The sequence below is a fragment of the Ostrea edulis genome, chromosome 2 (genome assembly GCF_947568905.1).
Source record: "Ostrea edulis chromosome 2, xbOstEdul1.1, whole genome shotgun sequence".
In the NCBI taxonomy this organism is placed as follows: Eukaryota; Metazoa; Mollusca; class Bivalvia; order Ostreida; family Ostreidae; genus Ostrea; species Ostrea edulis.
The window spans coordinates 107,522,983-107,547,128 of record NC_079165.1 but is presented as its reverse complement, the minus strand read 5'-3'; the positions used below and the strand labels follow the sequence as shown (position 1 = coordinate 107,547,128).

At 34.2% G+C, this 24,146-nt stretch overlaps 1 protein-coding gene across 2 annotated transcripts in view; it reads left to right on the top strand.

Annotated features, from left to right (window-relative positions):
• The window catches only part of LOC125681583 (uncharacterized), a 50,342-nt gene that overhangs the window by 8,851 nt on the left and 17,345 nt on the right, over positions 1-24,146 (top strand). The window contains exons 5-12 of one of the 2 annotated variants that reach the window (XM_056156001.1): positions 1,324-1,491; positions 2,872-3,003; positions 7,742-7,928; positions 9,815-9,914; positions 11,878-11,968; positions 12,557-12,628; positions 17,269-17,382; positions 18,423-18,659. In XM_056156001.1, coding sequence (XP_056011976.1) covers positions 1,324-1,491; positions 2,872-3,003; positions 7,742-7,928; positions 9,815-9,914; positions 11,878-11,968; positions 12,557-12,628; positions 17,269-17,382; positions 18,423-18,659 — 1,101 coding nt within the window. Of the gene's footprint in view, positions 1-1,323; positions 1,492-2,871; positions 3,004-7,741; positions 7,929-9,814; positions 9,917-11,877; positions 11,969-12,556; positions 12,629-17,268; positions 17,383-18,422; positions 18,660-24,146 lie in introns of both variants that reach the window. The other variant, XM_056156002.1, reaches the window with a different exon arrangement.

Sequence of the window (24,146 nt, the reverse complement as noted above, 5' to 3'; positions counted from 1 at the left end):
GTCTAAGGGACATGCACATATTAAAATAAAATCTGTCTTCTATATAAATAACCCACAAAGGTGCAGACAGACACATTAATGTGTGAGCATTCTCATGTAGTACAGGTTCAAATTAGTTCTTATTTTGGCCACAATAGGGGGCTGATGTTTTTCACTTTTAGTGTTTCAAAGTTCTATCTTGTATAAATGGAGAGACTTAATGTGAGCAGTGATGCCCCTGGGACTCTTAATCTTGGCATTTATATCAGAGTGCCTGTAGAATAGTTACAAGTGCTGTGTATAGTCAACACTAAAACATATACAGGTCTATTTGAAATGGCCTATGGCTTACATTGTGCATTGTATATTCAGTGTGTGACAGTTATGTATATATCTTTAGAGCTGAATTCACTATATTGTGACAGTTATGTATATCTTTGAAGTTGAATTCACTATATTGTTACAGTTTGATATGTATATCTTTGAAGTTGAATTCACTATATTGTGACAGTTATGTATATCTTTGAAGCTGAATTCACTATATTGTGACAGTTTGATATGTATATCTTTGAAGCTGAATTCACTATATTGTGACAGTTTGATATGTATATCTTTGAAGTTGAATTCACTATATTGTGACAGTTTGATATGTATATCTTTGGTGTTGAATTCACTCTATTAAATGCTATCTGCATATTTGTACTATTGTAGTTTGGAGTTTTATTACTTTTTAGCTCACCTGAGCCAGAAAAGCTGAGATTTACATGAAAGCTTCCTGACATAGTGCAGATTCAAGTTTGTTCAAATCATGGTCCCTGGAGGTTGGATGGGGCCACAATAGGGGATCAAAGTTTTACATACAAATATATAAGGAAAATCTTTAAAAATCTTCTCAAGAACCACTGAGCCAGAAAAGCTGATATTTACATGAAAGCTTTCTGACATATTTCAGATTTCAGTTTGTTAAAACCATGGCCCCAGGGGTAGGATGGGGTCACAAAGGGGGATCAAAGTTTTGGATACAAATATATAGGGAAAATTTGGGCCATGATAAGTACACCTGGTCATTGTAATATGTAAAATGTGAGAGGAAATAATTTGGTAATATCTGCAACACTGTGAGCCATCAAAAGTACAGATATTGTTTCTGAGGCCCTTGGGCCTCTTGTTTTTATTCAAATTGATGTGTTAGGAGTCAGTAGATTCTTCCTGTATAAAAAAATACAGGAAGAATCTACTGACCCCTAACACATCAATTTGAATAAAAACAAGAGGCCCAAGGGCCACATCGCTCACCTGAGTCACCATGGCTCATATTCTTCCTGTATTTTTTCTTCCATGAAGGGCACCTGCTACTGCAGTTGGGGGGACTAGATGTCTGTCAGTCTTTCCTGAAGACCTGTCCTGTGGTGGAACTTAGATTACAAGCCTGTAAGGTTCTGAGCAATGTCTCGTGTAATACCACAATCTCCAACAAGTGTGCAGAGAACCAGTTTATACCTCTTATGATTGGTAAGTTCAATACAACAAGTGCGCAGAGAACCAGTTTATACCTCTTATGATTGGTAAGTTCAATCAAGGTATCACACCAGTAATTATTTTCACTATATATTACTATAGAGGAAAGAAAATCATTAGAAATTGGTTTGCAGAATTGATGCCAAATAACGCAGTCAGAAATGTTCTTCTAATATTGTTACCTGTCTGCCATCACCGGAAAAACAACACCCTACTCTGCATTTTCGAAAAAAAAATTACCTGTAAACAAGACTACCCTAAAATCCAAGTGTTTTTCATGTGTGTAAACAGCCGGAGTTCACCTCAGGAATAGCCTCAGCTACCAACAGCAAATAGTTCCTTTGTATACACTTGGTTATTTCTACAAATTACACAAATTTCCCTAATCAGGAGTACAAAAATTAAGAGAAAAAAAAGAGGAAATGAGAAAAATCGTGGAAGAAATTTTTTTTTTTTTTTTTTAAATATATTGAACTACAATTGACTAAGTTCATTTTGATTGGACAATTACCGGAGTGATACTTTGAACAAGTGTGCAGAGAACCAGTTTATACATTTTATCAATCCAACAGGTCTAGGCTTAACACTTCAAATCATGCTTCAACTTTCACTGTAAAATGAAGTATACAAAATATTTTACGTAAAATAAACATTACAAAATTGTGAGCATAGTGGATCTTGTGCGTACATATTTTATAGATTCATATTCAAATGATATAGAAACAGAAACACAGGGCTCGAAATTAACATATGCCCGTCAGTCTGTGACTGGTTAAAAGTCTGGCGGACTGACTGACATTTGTTCTAGTCAGTCTGATGGGACTGGTTAATTTTCTAAAGCATCATTTTGGAAAATATACTTATGAAATTTTATACACACATTTGGCATGATTCGATCTGTAGATATCAGATGAATCTGATTCATAAATATAAATCCCACATTTAAGTGTTACAATATTATCTGAGACATATTGAGTTTAATTTCATTTTAATAACATTAATGAAATATGTTTTATTATTTCTGGAAAACTCTGTTGGACTGGTAAAATTTTCTGCGGACTGGTTGAAATTACACCCCATTAGTCCGACTGGACTGGTGACATAAAAAGTTAGCTTCAAGCCCTGGAAACAGGTTCATGTCGGTATTAATATGTATAATGCTGTTAAAACACTTATATGAATATCTAAACTGTTGATGATAACTACAGGTACTGCCAATGGATGTATAAGGTGAAGTCTATTTTCTCTATTGGCACTAAAACACATGCAAGTGTTGTTAACCGTGTAGTATAAAATACATAGGGATTGTGTTACATGGTATTATGATTGTAACAATAACAATTGTTTTCTATAACTTGTTAAGTATACATGCAGGATGTGTGCAGGAGTTCTTAGAGATGGAACAAAGCGTCCAGAAAAATGAGCTGCTATTGGCTAGCCTTACAGCCTTGTCTAATCTCATGCATTGTAATGATGTTAATAGATCCATTTTCTACCATCATCAAGGTAAGTAATGAAAACTAAACTGTTTTACAAGGTCTAGTTGATACTGAAAGGTCATAGATATACTTAAAGGTTATAGATACTTAAAGGTCATAGATACTTAAAGGTCATAGATATACTTAAAGGTTATAGATACTTAAAGGTTATAGATACTTAAAGGTCATATATACTTAAAGGGAACGTAGGGTATAAAAAAATATTTTCACATTTCAAATACTAAATAATTAGTAATTAAGTCCACTGGTTATTTCCATTTGATTGTAATCTGTTGTGTAGAAATCGGCTATTAAATATAGCTACACATCATCTGCTGGAGGCTGCCATTTTGCAAGATAAAGTTATCGCTCTTTAAGATATTTCCCACAATCCCATCTGTTTATGACGTATACCGGGCAATTGCCTCTCAGTGAAAGCATCTGATCATGTCTGACTGCAAAGGATATCAATATGAGCCTGATTATAATGAAGAGGAATTATTAGCAGCTTCAAATGAAAACACTAGTGCATTGGGATAAATTGATGAAAACAACTCTCTTAATTCTTAAACTTTTAATTTTGTATTCTTTATACAAGATTGTTCATTATCTTCACTTCTTCATTCTTCACTTGAACATTCCTTAGCACATATGATGGACAATGACTGGGCAATTATATCTGTATATGTTGCACAAAGTTGATTTATTCTTCAATATGGATTGAGAGTGGGATATTTTTGTCACTATTCATGTCTTCATTGAGCTGAAAATATAAAAATGAAATCAAACCATTACTTTATAACTTTAGTAATGAATTTTCATGAAAGTGCATGTACATGTATTTCACACAACAAAGAGTTTATTTTTCATAGTAGTTTTCTCTCTTTCTGATTTATTAGTACATCTGTTTACAAGAGAATCTTACAATGTGAACCTGTATACAGCACAAATCAGTTGATTATCACCACACCCCTGCAGTAATTGCCATGTAAATGTCAAGACTTGAAAGATTAACTGCACAGGGGGAATTAAAATGACCTTGGTTGTAAAACTTTGTTAATCATTTAATAGAAAAGTGCATCAAATTACCTGTTTCCTTAGATGCTGATAGTCCAGGTTGGTCAATAGGTTCTGCATATGAGTTTTCATTGGTTTCCAAAAGAAAATGGATTAGCTGAAAAATAATGACTAATTAATTATATATACTTACTTCATATATACTATACTTCATATATACTATACTTCATTTGTTTACTTGTACATTTTCAATTTCTTTAAAAACAATAGTATAATACAAAATGTGCTAGTGCTGTGATGATTTTTGAAAGTATTACATGTATCCTGCTTTTCCTCATCTTTTTGAGCATTTTCTCTTATTTCTTAGGCTTGATGCCATCAAATATTTTAGTTACTGCATCTTCTTTTTAAAAGGTTTTGGTGTGTATCCCAATATCTTAACTTAAATAGATATTAATTTAACTTTGAATATTTAAAAAGCAGTGTTTACCCATCCCTTCATATTTAGGCTGTACAAAATGTTCACTGGATAAGGATAGATTAAATTAGAAAATTATTATATAAGTAAAAGTTTGTTGTAAATAAACTCTGGTTATACACATTAAGAATTATTAGTATTTACTGAGTAAAAAGCAAATATAACTGGTACTTACCCTGATATCCTCTTTAAAAGACTCTTTCTCAAAATGCCGTTCAAAAACAAAAGATTCATTTCCAAGGTTATGTATCCAATTATTGCACAATGTTCATAGTTTTGGGGGGGAGATCAGGGATGCTAAAAGGTAGATACATGTATTCCTTTTCCTTTGACCACAGTGCAAAATTTCGCTTGAACTCCCGACATTTAGATTATAGATACTCTGTAACCCATTTAGTGCTATAGGCACAGCAGTTGTAATGAATTGCCGCATACACGTCATCAGCCGCCATGATAAGAGATTCTCCCATTCAGCTCAGTTTTCAGTGTAAATGACAGATTAAATCTTGTTATCAGCAGCAATTATTTTTTCTATGCTAGATTTTGTTGTCTGCATGGTACCAGTTTTCACATATCAAAATTTGATTTTTGACCATACGTTCCCTTTAAAAGTCATAGATAATTAAAGGTCATAGATATTTAAAGGTCATAGATACTTAAAGGTCATAAATACATGTATACTTAAAGGTTATAGATACTTAAAGGTTATAGATACTTAAAGGTCATATATACTTAAAGGTCATAGATATACTTAAAGGTCATAGATACCTAAAGGTCATAGATACTTAAAGGTCATAGGCGACAGATAGTAGAAAATATATTGGTGTTTTCCACTGTGAATATCAACTGGGTACCACCGAGTCTTCATTAAAAATATCAAGCCAAATTATTCATAAAATTGACATAAAGAAATTGAAGCACAAAGTTACAAGGTAAAAGAAATTGTTTCAAGATATGTCATAAGGGTCCACTTTCAATTTGTGAATCAAAAGACTGTAGATCAGTGGTGCATTATTAGCTCACCTGAGCTTTCAGTTCAAAAGTAGATTAAAGTTTGTTCAGATCATGGCCCCTGGGAGTAGAAAGGGGCCACATTAGGGGATCAAAGTTTTACATAAAAATATATAGGGAAAATCTTTAAAAAAAATCTTCTTCTGAAGAACCACTGGGTCAAAAAAGTTTGTATTTACTTGAGAGCTTCCTGACATAGTGCAGGTTCAAGTTTGTTAAAATCATAATAAAATGGATTCAAATTTATCTTGGGGTATACTATAAATCTATTTTCATTAAATTTACATTTAAGACAAAGGATATTGGAGCAATGAAAGTGTTTTTTTTTACAATTTCTAAAGTGTAGTGCTTTATTAAATTACAGTATATATGTACTTCCACCATCCTACACTAGATTACAGTATATGTACTTCTATAGTCCTCCACTAGATTACAGTATATGTACTTCTATAGTCCTCCACTAGATTACAGTATATGTACTTCTATAGTCCTCCACTAGACCTACACTAAATTACAGTATATGTACTTCTATAGTCCTCCACTAGATTACAGTATATGTACTTCTATAGTCCTCCACTAGACCTACACTAGATTACAATATATGTACTTCTATAGTCCTCCACTAGATTACAGTATATGTACTTCTATAGTCCTACACTAGACCTACACTAAATTATAGTACAATATGTGTTCTTCCACCGCCCTCAATTTGAAGAAAGCTGTTCACATTCTCGCCCCCTCTCCCCCCCCCCCCCCCCCCCCCCCCCCCCCCGATCTTTGTCATGTTTGTAAGTATGTCAAACAGAGTGGGTGTGGTGTCATGTTTGTAAGTATGTCAAACAGAGTGGGTGTGGCATCATGTTTGTAGGTATGTCAAACAGAGTATGTGTGGCATCATGTTTGTAACTATGTCAAACAGAGTGGGTGTGGCGTCATGTTTGTAACTATGTCAAACAGAGTGGGTGTGGCATCATGTTTGTAACTATGTCAAACAGAGTGGGTGTGGCGTCATGTTTGTAAGTATGTCAGAGTGGGTGTGGCGTCTTGTTGAAGATCCAGCTTCTTATAGCTACTCTTTCAGGCTACACTAGTTTGTGTTTCAAATTGACCAGCTGTAAAACATTGGGTGACATCTTTGTAAACTTGGTCACTGTGAAGTGGTTTCGGTGTAGATTTCGTACCCAAAGCTTCCTGAAGTTTGGATCTTTTGAGAATAAGGTTCATTGAAACACCCTTCTTACATCACAGTTATAAGCCATGCACTGAAACATTTTGATAAATGACCAATAAAAAATCAGCATCAACAAATATTGTTACTGTTTAGAACAAACAATTCTCCATGGTGTCAAATATGGGCTTTAATGACGTCATAAACAAAGGGAGACAAGTCATCCTACTTTCATGATAATTCTATACAAAGGCAATTTTTGATGGACTGTAATGTCAGTACTGTAAGTTTTCGAATTCAATTTTTTTAAAATTACTTTTCTGCAGATCTTCCATAATTCAACAGGAATTTTATTTTTAGGCATAACAAAATTCATTCTAAACCTCGTCTCCTATGACCTTCAATAACTGGTGTTTTGCAGTGGAAAAAATGAAAGACATACTTGTAGTTTTCAAATATTAAGAATATTTACATCATTTGTATATACCACAATTTGAGAAATATGCCACTTCCTTAAAGTAATTCCACCCTCCTGTGATGTCATCAGATTTTGCAAAATCAATGATTTATTTAGATTTATGCATGATAGGAACATAAATTTTGTTGGAGTCTTTTCCTATAGTTATTGTAAAAAATCTTGTTAAAAAAAAATATTTCAAAAGTCTAAGTTATAGATGAATAATCAATGATACGTTTCAAAATATTGAATCCAAGGGCAATAACTCTGTTTCTGTTGATTTCTTTATCAAGTCTATTATGCAATGATTTCCTTTATTTTTTACATACTTTTTGTATATTTTTGTGAAGATACAGTTTCATGAAATTGTTATGAATACTACTATATCGTCATAACCAGTTTTTATGAGATTTTGATAACGCTGTTTAATGAAAATTGCAATTTTCGGATGGTGATATATGATTCTGATTATGTACGTCTCACATCTTAAAAAGTGTGATGACCTATGTATTTTATTTGATAATTTGTTAGTTTTAACTCTAATGAATGGAAATAAATACACAATTTAAACTTGTATCAGATAAAACTGAGAGTATGGAGTTACCTTAAATGATTTTTTTTTTGTATGATTGAAGGCGTTGAAGCGGTGATAAAGTGCTCCATTCTGTATGGTAGAAAACACTATGTATATCGTGCAGCTGTCAAATGTATCAAGATGTTTATCTGCAAGGCCCTGGAGAGGAACACCAGTCATGTTCATACGACGAAAAAATCCAGTCCCCGGAAAGACGGGAGTGCCAAACAATACCAGGACACACCATTGTTAGTACTTCTTGTGTGCCTCTGATGATTCATTTAGACAGTCGGTGAGGGGGGGGGGGGGGGGGGGGGGGGGTGGGGGGTGGGGGGGTCTCCACCATTCTACTACAAGTGGAATATCTATAATACAGTAGGGAAAGTTTTAGGGGGTGGGGTGTGTCTGTAGTTTTACAATGTATATGATTATGATATGGAGAGTTGTGGGGGTGGGGGGTGTCTGTAGTTTTACAGTGTATATGTATATAATTATGATATGGAGAGTTTTAGGGGTGGGGTGTGTCTGTACCTTTACAATGTATATGTATATAATTATGATACAGAGAGTTTTAGGGGTGGGGGTGTCTGTACCTTTACAATGTATATGATTATGATCTGTACTTTTACAATGTATATGTATATGATTATGATACAGAGAGTTTTAGGGGTGGGGTGTGTCCGTACCTTTACAATGTATATAATTATGATACAGAGAGTTTTAGGGGTGGGGTGTGTCCGTACCTTTACAATGTATATGATTATGATACAGAGAGTTTTAGGGGTGGGGTGTGTCCGTACCTTTACAATGTATATAATTATGATACAGAGAGTTTTAGGGGTGGGGTGTGTCCGTACCTTTACAATGTATATGATTATGATCTGTAGTTTTACAATGTATATGTATATGATTATGATACAGAGAGTTTTAGGGGTGGGGTGTGTCCGTACCTTTACAATGTACATGATTATGATATGGAGAGTTTTAGGGGTGGGGTGTGTCTGTACCTTTACAATGTATATGTATATAATTATGATACAGAGAGTTTTAGGGGTGGGGGTGTCTGTACCTTTACAATGTATATGATTATGATCTGTACTTTTACAATGTATATGTATATGATTATGAAACAGAGAGTTTTAGGGGTGGGGTGTGTCCGTACCTTTACAATGTATATAATTATGATACAGAGAGTTTTAGGGGTGGGGTGTGTCCGTACCTTTACAATGTATATGATTATGATACAGAGAGTTTTAGGGGTGGGGTGTGTCCGTACCTTTACAATGTATATAATTATGATACAGAGAGTTTTAGGGGTGGGGTGTGTCCATACCTTTACAATGTATATGATTATGATCTGTAGTTTTACAATGTATATGTATATGATTATGATACAGAGAGTTTTAGGGGTGTGTCCGTACCTTTACAATGTACATGATTATGATATGGAGAGTTTTAGGGGTGGGGTGTGTCCGTACCTTTACAATGTATATGATTATGATACAGAGAGTTTTAGGGGTAGGGTGTGTCCGTACCTTTACAATGTATATGTATATAATTATGATACAGAGAGTTTTAGGGGTAGGGTGTGTCCGTACCTTTACAATGTATATGATTATGATCTGTAGTTTTACAATGTATATGATTATGATATGGAGAGTTTTAGGGGTGGGGTGTGTCCGTACCTTTACAATGTATATGTATATGATTATGATACAGAGAGTTTTAGGGGTGGGGTGTGTCCGTACCTTTACAATGTATATGATTATGATACAGAGAGTTTTAGGGGTGGGGTGTGTCCGTACCTTTACAATGTATATGATTATGATACAGAGAGTTTTAGGGGTGGGGTGTGTCCGTACCTTTACAATGTATATGATTATGATATGGAGATTTTTGGTGGGGTCTACACCAGTTTTCTACAAATGGAATATTTATATGATGGCTTAAAAACTAATCAATTTCATTAATTATTTACAACATGTTTTCAACCAAAGATTGTTTACAAAAATTGCCCATTCATTTTATTGCTAGAAATGTGCAATGTGTACAATTTAACTGGGCAACCCTTGTAAAATTATTAACGTCGTTCATTAAATGATTCATTTATGATATGCGAACTGAATCCTTCTAGGGTTATGTCGAAAATTCTTGAAGAAAAGGTTGAAAAAGAAAAGTTTATATGGAAACCCCATGCTATAGAAAAAGCATTGGATGAATCTAGGTTCCAAGAGGTAAGTAAACAATGGGAATTTGTATGGAGTGCATGAACGATCATGTAACATTTTATAGATATGTGAAGACATTTTTATGCGCCTGTCTAAAACAGGACATATTATGTTATGGCGATGGTGTCAGTCTGCTCCACTTCGTTTCTGGTTCATAACTTTAATACAATGAGACCTAAAATCATCAAACTTTTTTCAGCTGATACATCTTAGGTAGAGGGTGGTTGGCACTTTAAATTTAGGTTACAGTGACCTTTGATTAAGACAATCTGGCCAAATATGGTGAAATCTTGTCTGACTCATAACTGGACAATTCCTAATGTAGCAGGGTCCCTACTGGGCAGTCTGCACTATAAATCTACACCATCGTCTGGACATTTATTTGGTCTAGAATCATCAACTTGGAATGCATCTTAGGAAGAATGTGTCACACACTAAATCAAGGTCACTGTGACCTATAATTATAGTGATATGGCTATATACGGTAATCACCCGTATTTGGGCTCTTGTAGATTTGAGTCCTAGAATCAACAAACTTTGTCAATTTGTGCATCTGTTGAGAATTGTAATTGCAGCTTAAAATCAGGTTCAAAGCTTTTAAAATGGTAAGTAATTAAGAAAAAGTATGTTTTAAGCAATGTAATTCCTAAATATGTAAGAGATCATGAGTAATGCTGTATAAACTCTATTCAATAGTTATGACATCAAGAAATACACATTTTTTCATAAAATGTCGCTACATAGCAATTAATATGAATAATTATTTAGTTTTGAACATTAATGATATGAATATATGCAAAATTTGCACAGAATTAACAAGCACATCAAACAACAGATAGAGGAATTGTATCATTGGAATAATGATCTAAGCCATGGTGTCTCAAGAAGTTCAGTTTTAATTAGACTGTCTAATTAAGATTCCTTTTGTTCCTTGGGAGCAATTATCTAAGCCATGCTGTTTCTAAGAGTTCAGTTGAACATGCAGACTTCCTTTTGATAAGAGCTAACAATGGCACCTGTACATTACCATACTGTATGCAGTACATTGTATGTGCAAACTCAATTAAAGAATATATTGTAAGAAGGCTATGGGAATGATTTGTCACTTATTTAGTTATAGAGCATTTCTTTGTACAACTCAAAATAAGTAATTCAAAAACGTTTTATAAAATGTCTTATCCCACTGATTCATTATTTAGATATTATAAATCAATGGGATAAGACATTTTTTAAAATGTCGATAAATTAATGTTCTGTGGTAATGACACATGTAGTTAAGCTTCATGATCGAACCATGAAAGAAATGTAAAAAGAGACACCATAGATCGGAGAGAAATATTTATTCGTGGTTTGAATTTCCTCCATTGTTTACATATAGGTTATAGTGCAATATCCTTGACCCAGGCGCCTATGATTTATATCGAAAATAGAGTAAACAAAGATATGCAGTATATGAAATGTATGTGTTTCAAATTACATGTATATGATTTATTAATGAGTTAGTTTGCATACAGTATGGTGATTTAATTTTCAGGACTGGTATGTTTAATAACCTTTTAGAAGCAAATGTGCATCAAAACTTGTCTTTGCACATAAAAAATAGTGCCATATAACCACAAATTAGCAAAAATTTGCATCTTATGAACAATATATTTTATTTAGCAAAAAATTTGCAATTTTGTCTTAAAATCTTGAATAAAGCAATGAAATGCCTACTAAATCTGAACTTGTGATGTACAGAATACCAGTAATGTAACGCTGTGATGTACAGAATACCAGTAATGTAACGCTGTGATGTACAGAATACCAGTAATGTAACGCTGTGATGTACAGAATACCAGTAATGTAACGCTGTGATGTACAGGGGGCCGACTTAACCGTTATGGTAATTAAACGGAATAACTGATATTAATTTATGGGTTTGTGATCTTTAGAAATGTTGTTGATGTGTGTTTCTGTTTGAGTACAGCTGGTTGAGAGCAGTGATGATGAACTGTTGGACTGTCACATCTCTTTGTTAGACTTACAACAAATGAAAGAAGCATCCCAGAATTCCACAAGTCAGTACACATTAGTCAGATCACCTCACAAGATTACAGCAAAGATACAGTTTTATATAGGAATGAGGTCGAGTTCTCACACCGTCGTATTTCACAATGTACTCTAGGAGAAGTGGGAGTCTCTCCACTCATGATCTCATAAAATTTTTATAAAATGAAAAACATTTCTTCAACACGTATTAAACATGTATTTACATTTTATATGTCAGTGACTCTAATTCAGTCAAATATCTGTACATGTACAGTGTGTATACAAGAATAGATGAATTTATTTCCATAACAGAAGATGTGTTTGTGCTTGGTGCCGTTTTTGCACGGTCTTTCGAGTTCAGCTTTTGCTGTTGTTAGGCCACATGTTCAGGACGTGTCATGTAATTGGATGTATTCTGCATAATGATCAGGACCCCGTCACACCAATGTTAGTTAACTTTAACTGACAGTTAACTTGCCGTAAACTCTTACATTTATATAGTGTTAACTAGACGTTAACAGTCAGTTACTCTTAACTAAATTTTGTGTGCTTGGGTCCTGTAGCTTCATCGTTTGTATTCTAATGAAAGTCAACATCATTTTCGATCTGTGTTGTAGAGAGACCAACAGTGGCAGTAGATGTTGCTGATGTCTACAGGAGATCTCATCCCCGAGAGTTCTGTGTCATCAGTAAGTATATAAGTCTATAGAGAGTTCTGTGTCATCAGTATAGGTATATAAGTGTATAGAGAGTTCTGTGTCATCAGTAGGTATATGTCTATAGAGAATTCTGTGTCATCAGTAGGTATATAAGTCTATAGAGAGTTCTATGTCATCAGTAGGTATATAAGTGTTTAGAGAGTTCTGTGTCATCAGTAGGTATATAAGTATAGAGAGTTCTGTGTCATCAGTAGGTATATAAGTCTATAGAGAGTTCTGTGTCATCAGTAGGTATATAAGTTTATAGAGAGTTATGTGTCATCAGTAGGTATATAAGTGTATAGAGAGTTCTGTGTCATCAGGAGGTATATAAGTGTATAGAGAGTTCTATGTCATCAGTAGGTATATAAGTCTATAAAGAGTTCTGTGTCATCAGTAGGTATATAAGTGTATAGAGAGTTCTGTGTCATCAGTAGGCATATAAGTGTATAGAGAGTTCTGTGTCATCAGTAGGTATATAAGTCTATAGAGAGTTCTGTGTCATTAGTAGGTACATGTATATAAGTGTATATAGAGTTCTGTGTCATCAGTAGGTATATAAGTGTATAGAGAGTTCTGTGTCATCAGTAGGTATATAAGTCTATAGAGAGTTCTGTGTCATCAGGAGGTATATAAGTGTATAGAGAGTTCTATGTCATCAATAGGTATATAAGTCTATAAAGAGTTCTGTGTCATCAGTAGGCATATAAGTGTATAGAGAGTTCTGTGTCATCAGTAGGTATATAAGTCTATAGAGAGTTCTGTGTCATTAGTAGGTACATGTATATTAGTGTATATAGAGTTCTGTGTCATCAGTAGGTATATAAGTGTATAGAGAGTTCTGTGTCATCAGTAGGTATATAAGTGTATAGAGAGTTCTGTGTCATCAGTAGGCATATAAGTGTATGGAGAGTTCTGTGTCATCAGTAGGTATATAAGTGTATAGAGAGTTCTGTGTCATCAGTAGGTATATAAGTCTATAGAGAGTTCTGTGTCATCGGTAGGTATATAAGTGTATAGAGAGTTCTGTGTCATCAGTAGGTATATAAGTGTATAGAGAGTTCTGTGTCATCAGTAGGTATATAGGTCTATAGAGAGTTCTGTGTCATCAGTAGGTATATAAGTCTGTATAGAGTTCTGTGTCATCAGTAGGTATATAAGTCTATAAAGAGTTCTGTGTCATCAGTAGGTATATAAGTGTATAGAGAGTTCTGTGTCATCAGTAGGTATATAAGTCTATAGAGAGTTCTGTGTCATCAGTAAGTTTATAAATATATAGAGAGTTCTGTGTCATCAGTAGGTATATAAGTGTATAGAGAGTTCTGTGTCATCAGTAGGTATATAAGTGTATAGAGAGTTCTGTGTCATCAGTAGGCATATAAGTGTATAGAGAGTTCTGTGTCATCAGTAGGTATATAAGTCTATAGAGAGTTCTGTGTCATCAGTAAGTATATAAATATATAGAGAGTTCTGTGTCATCAGTAGGTATATAAGTCTATAGAAAGTTCTGTGTCATCAGTAGGTATATAAGTCTATAAAGAGTTCTGTGTCATCAGTAGGTATATAAGTGTATAGAGAGTTCTGTGTCATCAGTAGGTATATAAGTCTATGGAGAGTTCTGTGTCATCAGTAGGTATATAAGTGTAGAGAGAGTTCTATGTCATCAGTAGGTATATAAGTCTATAAAGAGTTCTGTGTCATCAGTAGGTATATAAGTCTATAGAGAGTTCTGTGTCATTAGTAGGTACATGTATATAAGTGTATATAGAGTTCTGTGTCATCAGTAGGTATATAAGTGTATAGAGAGTTCTGTGTCATCAGTAGGTATATAAGTCTATAGAGAGTTCTGTGTCATCAGGAGGTATATAAGTGTATAGAGAGTTCTATGTCATCAATAGGTATATAAGTCTATAAAGAGTTCTGTGTCATCAGTAGGCATATAAGTGTATAGAGAGTTCTGTGTCATCAGTAGGTATATAAGTCTATAGAGAGTTCTGTGTCATTAGTAGGTACATGTATATTAGTGTATATAGAGTTCTGTGTCATCAGTAGGTATATAAGTGTATAGAGAGTTCTGTGTCATCAGTAGGCATATAAGTGTATGGAGAGTTCTGTGTCATCAGTAGGTATATAAGTGTATAGAGAGTTCTGTGTCATCAGTAGGTATATAAGTCTATAGAGAGTTCTGTGTCATCGGTAGGTATATAAGTGTATAGAGAGTTCTGTGTCATCAGTAGGTATATAAGTCTATAGAGAGTTCTGTGTCATCAGTAGGTATATAAGTGTATAGAGAGTTCTGTGTCATCAGTAGGTATATAGGTCTATAGAGAGTTCTGTGTCATCAGTAGGTATATAAGTCTGTATAGAGTTCTGTGTCATCAGTAGGTATATAAGTCTATAAAGAGTTCTGTGTCATCAGTAGGTATATAAGTGTATAGAGAGTTCTGTGTCATCAGTAGGTATATAAGTGTATAGAGAGTTCTGTGTCATCAGTAGGTATATAGGTCTATAGAGAGTTCTGTGTCATCATTAAGTATATAAATATATAGAGAGTTCTGTGTCATCAGTAGGTATATAAGTGTATAGAGAGTTCTGTGTCATCAGTAGGTATATAAGTCTATAGAGAGTTCTGTGTCATTAGTAGGTACATGTATATTAGTGTATATAGAGTTCTGTGTCATCAGTAGGTATATAAGTGTATAGAGAGTTCTGTGTCATTAGTAGGTATATAAGTCTATGGAGAGTTCTGTGTCATCAGTAGGTATATAAGTATAGAGAGTTCTATGTCATCAATAGGTATATAAGTCTATAAAGAGTTCTGTGTCATCAGTAGGTATATAAGTGTATAGAGAGTTCTGTGTCATCAGTAGGTATATAAGTGTATAGAGAGTTCTGTGTCATCAGTAGGTATATAAGTCTATAGAGAGTTCTGTGTCATCAGTAGGTATATAAGTCTATAGAGAGTTCTGTGTCATCAGTAGGTATATAAGTGTATAGAGAGTTCTGTGTCATCGGTAGGTATATAAGTGTATAGAGAGTTCTGTGTCATCAGTAGGTATATAAGTGTATAGAGAGTTCTGTGTCATCAGTAGGTATATAGGTCTATAGAGAGTTCTGTGTCATCAGTAGGTATATAAGTCTGTATAGAGTTCTGTGTCATCAGTAGGTATATAAGTGTATAGAGAGTTCTGTGTCATCAGTAGGTATATAAGTGTATAGAGAGTTCTGTGTCATCAGTAGGTATATAAGTGTATAGAGAGTTCTGTGTCATCAGTAGGTATAGAAGTGTATAGAGAGTTCTGTGTCATCAGTAGGTATATAAGTATGGAGAGTTCTGTGTCATCAGTAGGTATATAAGTGTATAGAGAGTTCTGTGTCATCAGTAGGTATATAAGTGTATAGAGAGTTCTGTGTCATTAGTAGGTATATAAGTCTATGGAGAGTTCTGTGTCATCAGTAGGTATATAAGTATAGAGAGTTCTATGTCATCAATAGGTATATAAGTCTATAAAGAGTTCTGTGTCATCAGTAGGTATATAAGTGTATAGAGAGTTCTGTGTCATCAGTAGGTATATAAGTGTATAGAGAGTTCTGTGTCATCAGTAGGTATATAAGTGTATAGAGAGTTCTGTGTCATCAGTAGGTATATAAGTCTATAGAGAGTTCTGTGTCATCAGTAGGTATATAAGTGTATAGAGAGTTCTGTGTCATCGGTAGGTATATAAGTGTATAGAGAGTTCTGTGTCATCAGTAGGTATATAAGTGTATAGAGAGTTCTGTGTCATCAGTAGGTATATAGGTCTATAGAGAGTTCTGTGTCATCAGTAGGTATATAAGTCTGTATAGAGTTCTGTGTCATCAGTAGGTATATAAGTGTATAGAGAGTTCTGTGTCATCAGTAGGTATATAAGTGTATAGAGAGTTCTGTGTCATCAGTAGGTATATAAGTGTATAGAGAGTTCTGTGTCATCAGTAGGTATAGAAGTGTATAGAGAGTTCTGTGTCATCAGTAGGTATATAAGTATGGAGAGTTCTGTGTCATCAGTAGGTATATAAGTGTATAGAGAGTTCTGTGTCATCAGTAGGTATATAAGTGTATAGAGAGTTCTGTGTCATTAGTAGGTATATAAGTCTATGGAGAGTTCTGTGTCATCAGTAGGTATATAAGTGTATAGAGAGTTCTGTGTCATCAGTAGGTATATAAGTCTGTATAGAGTTCTGTGTCATCAGTAGGTATATAAGTGTATAGAGAGTTCTGTGTCATCAGTAGGTATATAAGTCTATAGAGAGTTCTGTGTCATCAGTAGGCATATAAGTGTATAGAGAGTTCTGTGTCATCAGTAGGTATATAAGTGTATAGAGAGTTCTGTGTCATTAGTAGGTATATAAGTCTATGGAGAGTTCTGTGTCATCAGTAGGTATATAAGTGTATAGAGAGTTCTGTGTCATCAGTAGGTATATAAGTCTATAGAGAGTTCTGTGTCATCAGTAGGTATATAAGTGTATAGAGAGTTCTGTGTCATCAGTAGGTAGACACGTACATGTAACTTTGAGCAGAATGAACTCTTTGTATAAAATGTGTATAAAATATAACTCCTGTTGTAGATGTAAACATTTTGTTTTTGTTTTAGATTCTGTAATGCCCATTCAGAACAGTTCTACTAATGAAATGAGGCCAAACAAGTCCATCACCTCCATTTCTGTCAAGACGGTTGTTCAACATGTTTGTGGCATGCTGAATAGTGGTAAGAATTAACTTGTACATTTGTATACCAGTATAACCTGTCATTGTACATTTGTATACCAGTATAACCTGTCATTGTACATTTGTATACCAATATAACCTGTCATTGTACATTTGTATACCAGTATAACCTGTCATTGTACATTTGTATACCAGTATAACCTGTCATTGTACATTTGTATACCAGTATAACCTGTCATTGTACATTTGTATACCAGTATAACCTGTCATTGTACATTTGTATACCAGTATAACCTGTCATTGTACATTTGTATACCAATATAACCTGTCATTGGGTCAAATGCTGTCTGATGTGTTTCATACCAATTGTTAGGCTGTTCTTAGCACACTGGTTTTAACTACGAATTACTCCATTTACCTGATCAAGATGTGGGGCTCACGGCGGATGTGACCAGTCAACAGGAGATGCTTATTCCTCCTAGGCACCTGCTCCCACCTCTGGTATATCCAGGGGTCGTGTTTGCCCAACTCTCTATTTTGTATTCCTTAAAGGAGTTCTTTATCTTCACCTTTCATACTGCATATCACATATTATTTACAAGAACATTAATTATGTGAAATTTTGCAAGCCTAACTTTCTATTTTGTATTCCTTAAAGGAGTTATGAGATGTATCACTGTTCTTTATCTTCACCTTTCATACTGTATATCACATATTATTTGCAAGAACATTATTTATGCAAAATTTTGCAAGCCTAGTCATTCACAAAATCTTAGCTCTCGCAAATAAACTCTTACACATAGAAGACTTCAGCAATAAATGATGATTTTTGAAAGTTATGTCTCATGAATAAATACATCTTTGTATCTGTGTGAAAATAAGACCTTGCAGAATAAAACTGATCTTTAGTACCTGGACATTTTACTTCAGAATTCTTCTTCCTACCTATCTGTATTGACCCTGTGCACTGACTAGTTCAAATGTTTAAACTCTGTACATAGGAAAGAATATTCAATAGAATAATAGGAATATAAAAATCACAGGGAAAGGATAAGTATGTGTTTTTGATTGTTTTTATAGGAAAAGGAGGGAACATATATTTTGGATTGTCTCCCACTGGCGAGGTTTTAGGGATGAAGTTTACCCGTGATGATCGAGACGAGTTTAGGATCGGTGTGGATCGGATGATGACGGATAAACTCCGCCCCTGTCTGCTGCACTCCTGTTTTGATGTGGTGTATTTACCTGTTGTTCGGAAATCTGAAAATGAGGCTGGGTCGGCAGAGTTTGTGGATGTTACGGATTACTTCGTGGCTAGTAAGGATGTCTCTGGTCTACGTTTGTATAGTTAAAGTCAAGGAAAACCTACATGTTAGGACTTAAGGTGGCTCACTACACCCAGAAATAGTGTTCTCAAATCAGTACAAATTGATTTAATTATAAAAGATATAATGATATACAATAAGTATATATGCCAAAAAGGCAAAAAAATATACAAATTTGGATAAAAACATGATTTTCAAAAAAAATCATTTCAACACGTATGAACAAAAGATTCTGGGGGATTTGAACTTGAGATCTGTGGTTCACCAGCCCAATGCTTTAACCACTGAGCAACAACGATAGACAAACACGCCAATCGATACAAATAATTTCACGAAACATTTAAATCACCATCTTGTGATGTGGTGTCATACAGAGTATAAGCTTTAGTGTAGTGAGCTACCTTAAGGAGGAATACTACAGTCAACTCTCGATAAACCGCCACCTTTTGTTCTTATGAAATTATGGCATTATTACGAATTTGGCGATGAATTGAATTACTGCCATCTTGAAGAAATAGAGTTACCGTTCTTTTATATGTAAGAGTTATCTTTCCTATATACTTGTGTAAGTGAGCGATCCTTTGCTGCTAAGATGTCACCCACTGTCTTTCTTTTTATATAGCCTTTTCCCATAAAACAGAAACATGATTTGCAATATCCTGATGGGTACATTTTTGATGATGTCCTTGGTACGTAATGATTTGCTTTTTCTCATCGAAATTTAACAGGACCCTCTTTCGTGGCGAAGCCATAGCTAAATTGAAATGTGTTTCTTTGATGTATAAACAACTTGACTACAGTTCATCTTGAGTATTTTTCTTGTTTATTCAATACAACAATTACTGGGATCCTTCTGTCCAGGTGTACGCTGGAGATTGATAATGACCAATTTACTGCTTCACTGACCACGTGCACCCATGGCGGTTTATCGAGATAATTAACGCATTGAAATAGACTTTTGTAATGAAAACACTGTGGCAAATGGCGATAGCGAATTTGTCGTTTTAACGAGAGTTTTAAGTACCAGGAAAAATGTTCCTAGAAAAATGCGGCATTATAACGAAAATGGCGATGAATTGAGTGGCGATAATTCGAGAGTTACCTGTATATTCATAATAATGGCTGACTTGTATCTATCTTCCACTTTTAACCCCTGTCAGATTTCTCTTGTGTGTTATTCCTCCTTAACATTGAATTTTTTCTCACGAGTCCAGTCCAACAAGAAGCATGACAATGTACTTGTGCAGATGTATTTTTCTGAAAAATTAAAATGTCTTTTTTTTTTTACCATATTAATTTTGATATTACGTAGAAACTTTTATTAGATATTCCAGTGATTTTTGGTTTCAACCAAACTGAACAAAGCATCTGTGGGTGAAGTTTCAGGGTTTTAAATGAAGGGCCATACCCTCTTCAGAGGGGAGAATTGAGAATTCTAAACAATTGAATGTTACATTTTGTAAATGTTCTTTGCAAGAACCATTTGACCAATTTCGATCCAACAACTATTAGTACAAAGTATCCTTAATAAAAGGAATTTAGATTTATTCAAATGAAAGATGTCACTCTATTCAAAGGGGATATGATCAAGAGTGAAGAAAAAAATGTTGGAATATTTAAAAATGTTCTTCTCCAGAGCAGTTGGGTCATTAATCACCTAACTAGATAGGCAAACTCCTTATACTGTATACTAGATAGACAAACTCCCTATACTGTATACTAGATAGACAAACCCTTATACTGTATACTAGATAGACAAACTCCCTATACTGTATACTAGATAGACAAACCCTTATACTGTATACTAGATAGACAAACCCTTATACTGTATACTAGATAGACAAACTCCCTATACTGTATACTAGATAGACAAACTCCTTATACTGTATACTAGATAGACAAACTCCCTATACTGTATACTAGATAGACAAACTCCCTATACTGTATACTAGATAGACAAACTCCCTATACTGTATACTAGATAGACAAACCCTTATACTGTATACTAAATAGACAAACTCCTTATACTGTATACTGGATAGACAAACTCCCTATACTGTATACTAGATAGACAAACCGTTATACTGTATACTAGATAGACAAACTCCCTATACTGTATACTAGATAGACAGACTCCCTATACTGTATACTAGATACACAAACTCCCTATACTGTATACTAGATAGACAAACCCTTATACTGTATACTAGATACACAAACTCCCTATACTGTATACTAGATAGACAAACTCCCTATACTGTATACTAGATAGACAAACCCTTATACTGTATACTAGATAGACAACCTCCTTATACTGTATACTAGATAGACAAACTCCCTATACTGTATACTAGATAGACAAACTCCCTATACTGTATACTAGATAGACAAACTCCTTATACTGTATACTAGATAGACAAACCCTTATACTGTATACTAGATAGACAAACCCTTATACTGTATACTAGATAGACAAACTCCCTATACTGTATACTAGATAGACAAACCCTTATACTGTATACTAGATAGACAAACTCCTTATACTGTATACTAGATAGACAAACTCCTTATACTGTATACTAGATAGACAAACTCCCTATACTGTATACTAGATAAACAGACTCCTTATACTGTATACTAGATAGACAAACTCCCTATACTGTATACTAGATAGACAAACCCTTATACTGTATACTAGATAGACAAACTCCCTATACTGTATACTAGATAGACAAACCCTTATACTGTATACTAGATAGGCAAACCCTTATACTGTATACTAGATAGACAAACTCCCTATACTGTATACTAGATAGACAAACTCCCTATACTGTATACTAGATACACAAACTCCCTATACTGTATACTAGATAGACAAACTCCCTATACTGTATACTAGATAGACAAACCCTTATACTGTATACTAGATAGACAAACTCCCTATACTGTATACTAGATAGACAAACCCTTATACTGTATACTAGATAGACAAACTCCCTATACTGTATACTAGATAAACAGACTCCTTATACTGTATACTAGATAGACAAACTCCTTATACTGTATACTAGATAAACAGACTCCTTATACTGTATACTAGATAGACAAACCCTTATACTGTATACTAGATACACAAACTCCCTATACTGTATACTAGATAGACAAACTCCCTATACTGTATACTAGATAAACAGACTCCTTATACTGTATACTAGATAGACAAACCCTTATACTGTATACTAGATAGACAAACCCTTATACTGTATACTAGATAGACAAACTCCTTATACTGTATACTAGATAGACAAACCCTTATACTGTATACTAGATAGACAAACCCTTATACTGTATACTAGATAGACAAACTCCTTATACTGTATACTAGATAGACAAACTCCCTATACTGTATACTAGATAGACAAACCCTTATACTGTATACTAGATAGACAAACTCCCTATACTGTATACTAGATAGACAAACTCCCTATACTGTATACTAGATAGACAAACCCTTATACTGTATACTAGATAGACAAACTCCCTATACTGTATACTAGATAGACAAACTCCCTATACTGTATACTAGATAGACAAACTCCCTATACTGTATACTAGATAGACAGACTCCCTATACTGTATACTAGATAGACAAACCCTTATACTGTATACTAGATAGACAAACTCCTTATACTGTATACTAGATAGACAAACTCCCTATACTGTATACTAGATAGACAGACTCCCTATACTGTATACTAGATAGACAAACCCTTATACTGTATACTAGATAGACAAACCCTTATACTGTATACTAGATAGACAAACTCCCTATACTGTATACTAGATAGACAAACTCCCTATACTGTATACTAGATAGACAAACCCTTATACTGTATACTAGATAGACAAACTCCCTATACTGTATACTAGATAGACAAACTCCCTATACTGTATACTAGATAGACAAACCCTTATACTGTATACTAGATAGACAAACCCTTATACTGTATACTAGATAGACAAACTCCCTATACTGTATACTAGATAGACAAACCCTTATACTGTATACTAGATAGACAAACTCCCTATACTGTATACTAGATAGACAAACCCTTATACTGTATACTAGATAGACAAACTCCTTATACTGTATACTGGATAGACAAACTCCCTATACTGTATACTAGATAGACAAACTCCCTATACTGTATACTAGATAGACAAACTCCCTATACTGTATACTAGATAGACAGACTCCCTATACTGTATACTAGATAGACAAACCCTTATACTGTATACTAGATAGACAAACTCCTTATACTGTATACTAGATAGACAAACTCCCTATACTGTATACTAGATAGACAGACTCCCTATACTGTATACTAGATAGACAAACCCTTATACTGTATACTAGATAGACAAACCCTTATACTGTATACTAGATAGACAACCTCCTTATACTGTATACTAGATAGACAAACTCCCTATACTGTATACTAGATAGACAAACTCCCTATACTGTATACTAGATAGACAAACTCCTTATACTGTATACTAGATAGACAAACCCTTATACTGTATACTAGATAGACAAACCCTTATACTGTATACTAGATAGACAAACTCCCTATACTGTATACTAGATAGACAAACCCTTATACTGTATACTAGATAGACAAACTCCTTATACTGTATACTGGATAGACAAACTCCCCATACTGTATACTAGATAGACAAACCCTTATACTGTATACTAGATAGACAAACTCCTTATACTGTATACTAGATAGACAAACTCCCTATACTGTATACTAGATAGACAAACTCCCTATACTGTATACTAGATAGACAAACCCTTATACTGTATACTAGATAGACAAACCCTTATACTGTATACTAGATAGACAAACTCCCTATACTGTATACTAGATAGACAAACTCCCTATACTGTATACTAGATAGACAAACTCCTTATACTGTATACTAGATAGACAAACTCCCTATACTGTATACTAGATAGACAGACTCCCTATACTGTATACTAGATACACAAACTCCCTATACTGTATACTAGATACACAAACTCCCTATACTGTATACTAGATAGACAAACCCTTATACTGTATACTAGATAGACAAACTCCCTATACTGTATACTAGATACACAAACTCCTTATACTGTATACTAGATAGACAAACTCCCTATACTGTATACTAGATAGACAAACTCCCTATACTGTATACTGGATAGACAAACTCCTTATACTGTATACTAGATAGACAAACCCTTATACTGTATACTAGATAGACAAACTCCCTATACTGTATACTAGATAGGCAAACTCCTTATACTGTATACTAGATAGACAGACTCCCTATACTGTATACTAGATAGACAAACTCCCTATACTGTATACTAGATAGACAGACTCCCTATACTGTATACTAGATAGACAAACTCCCCATACTGTATACT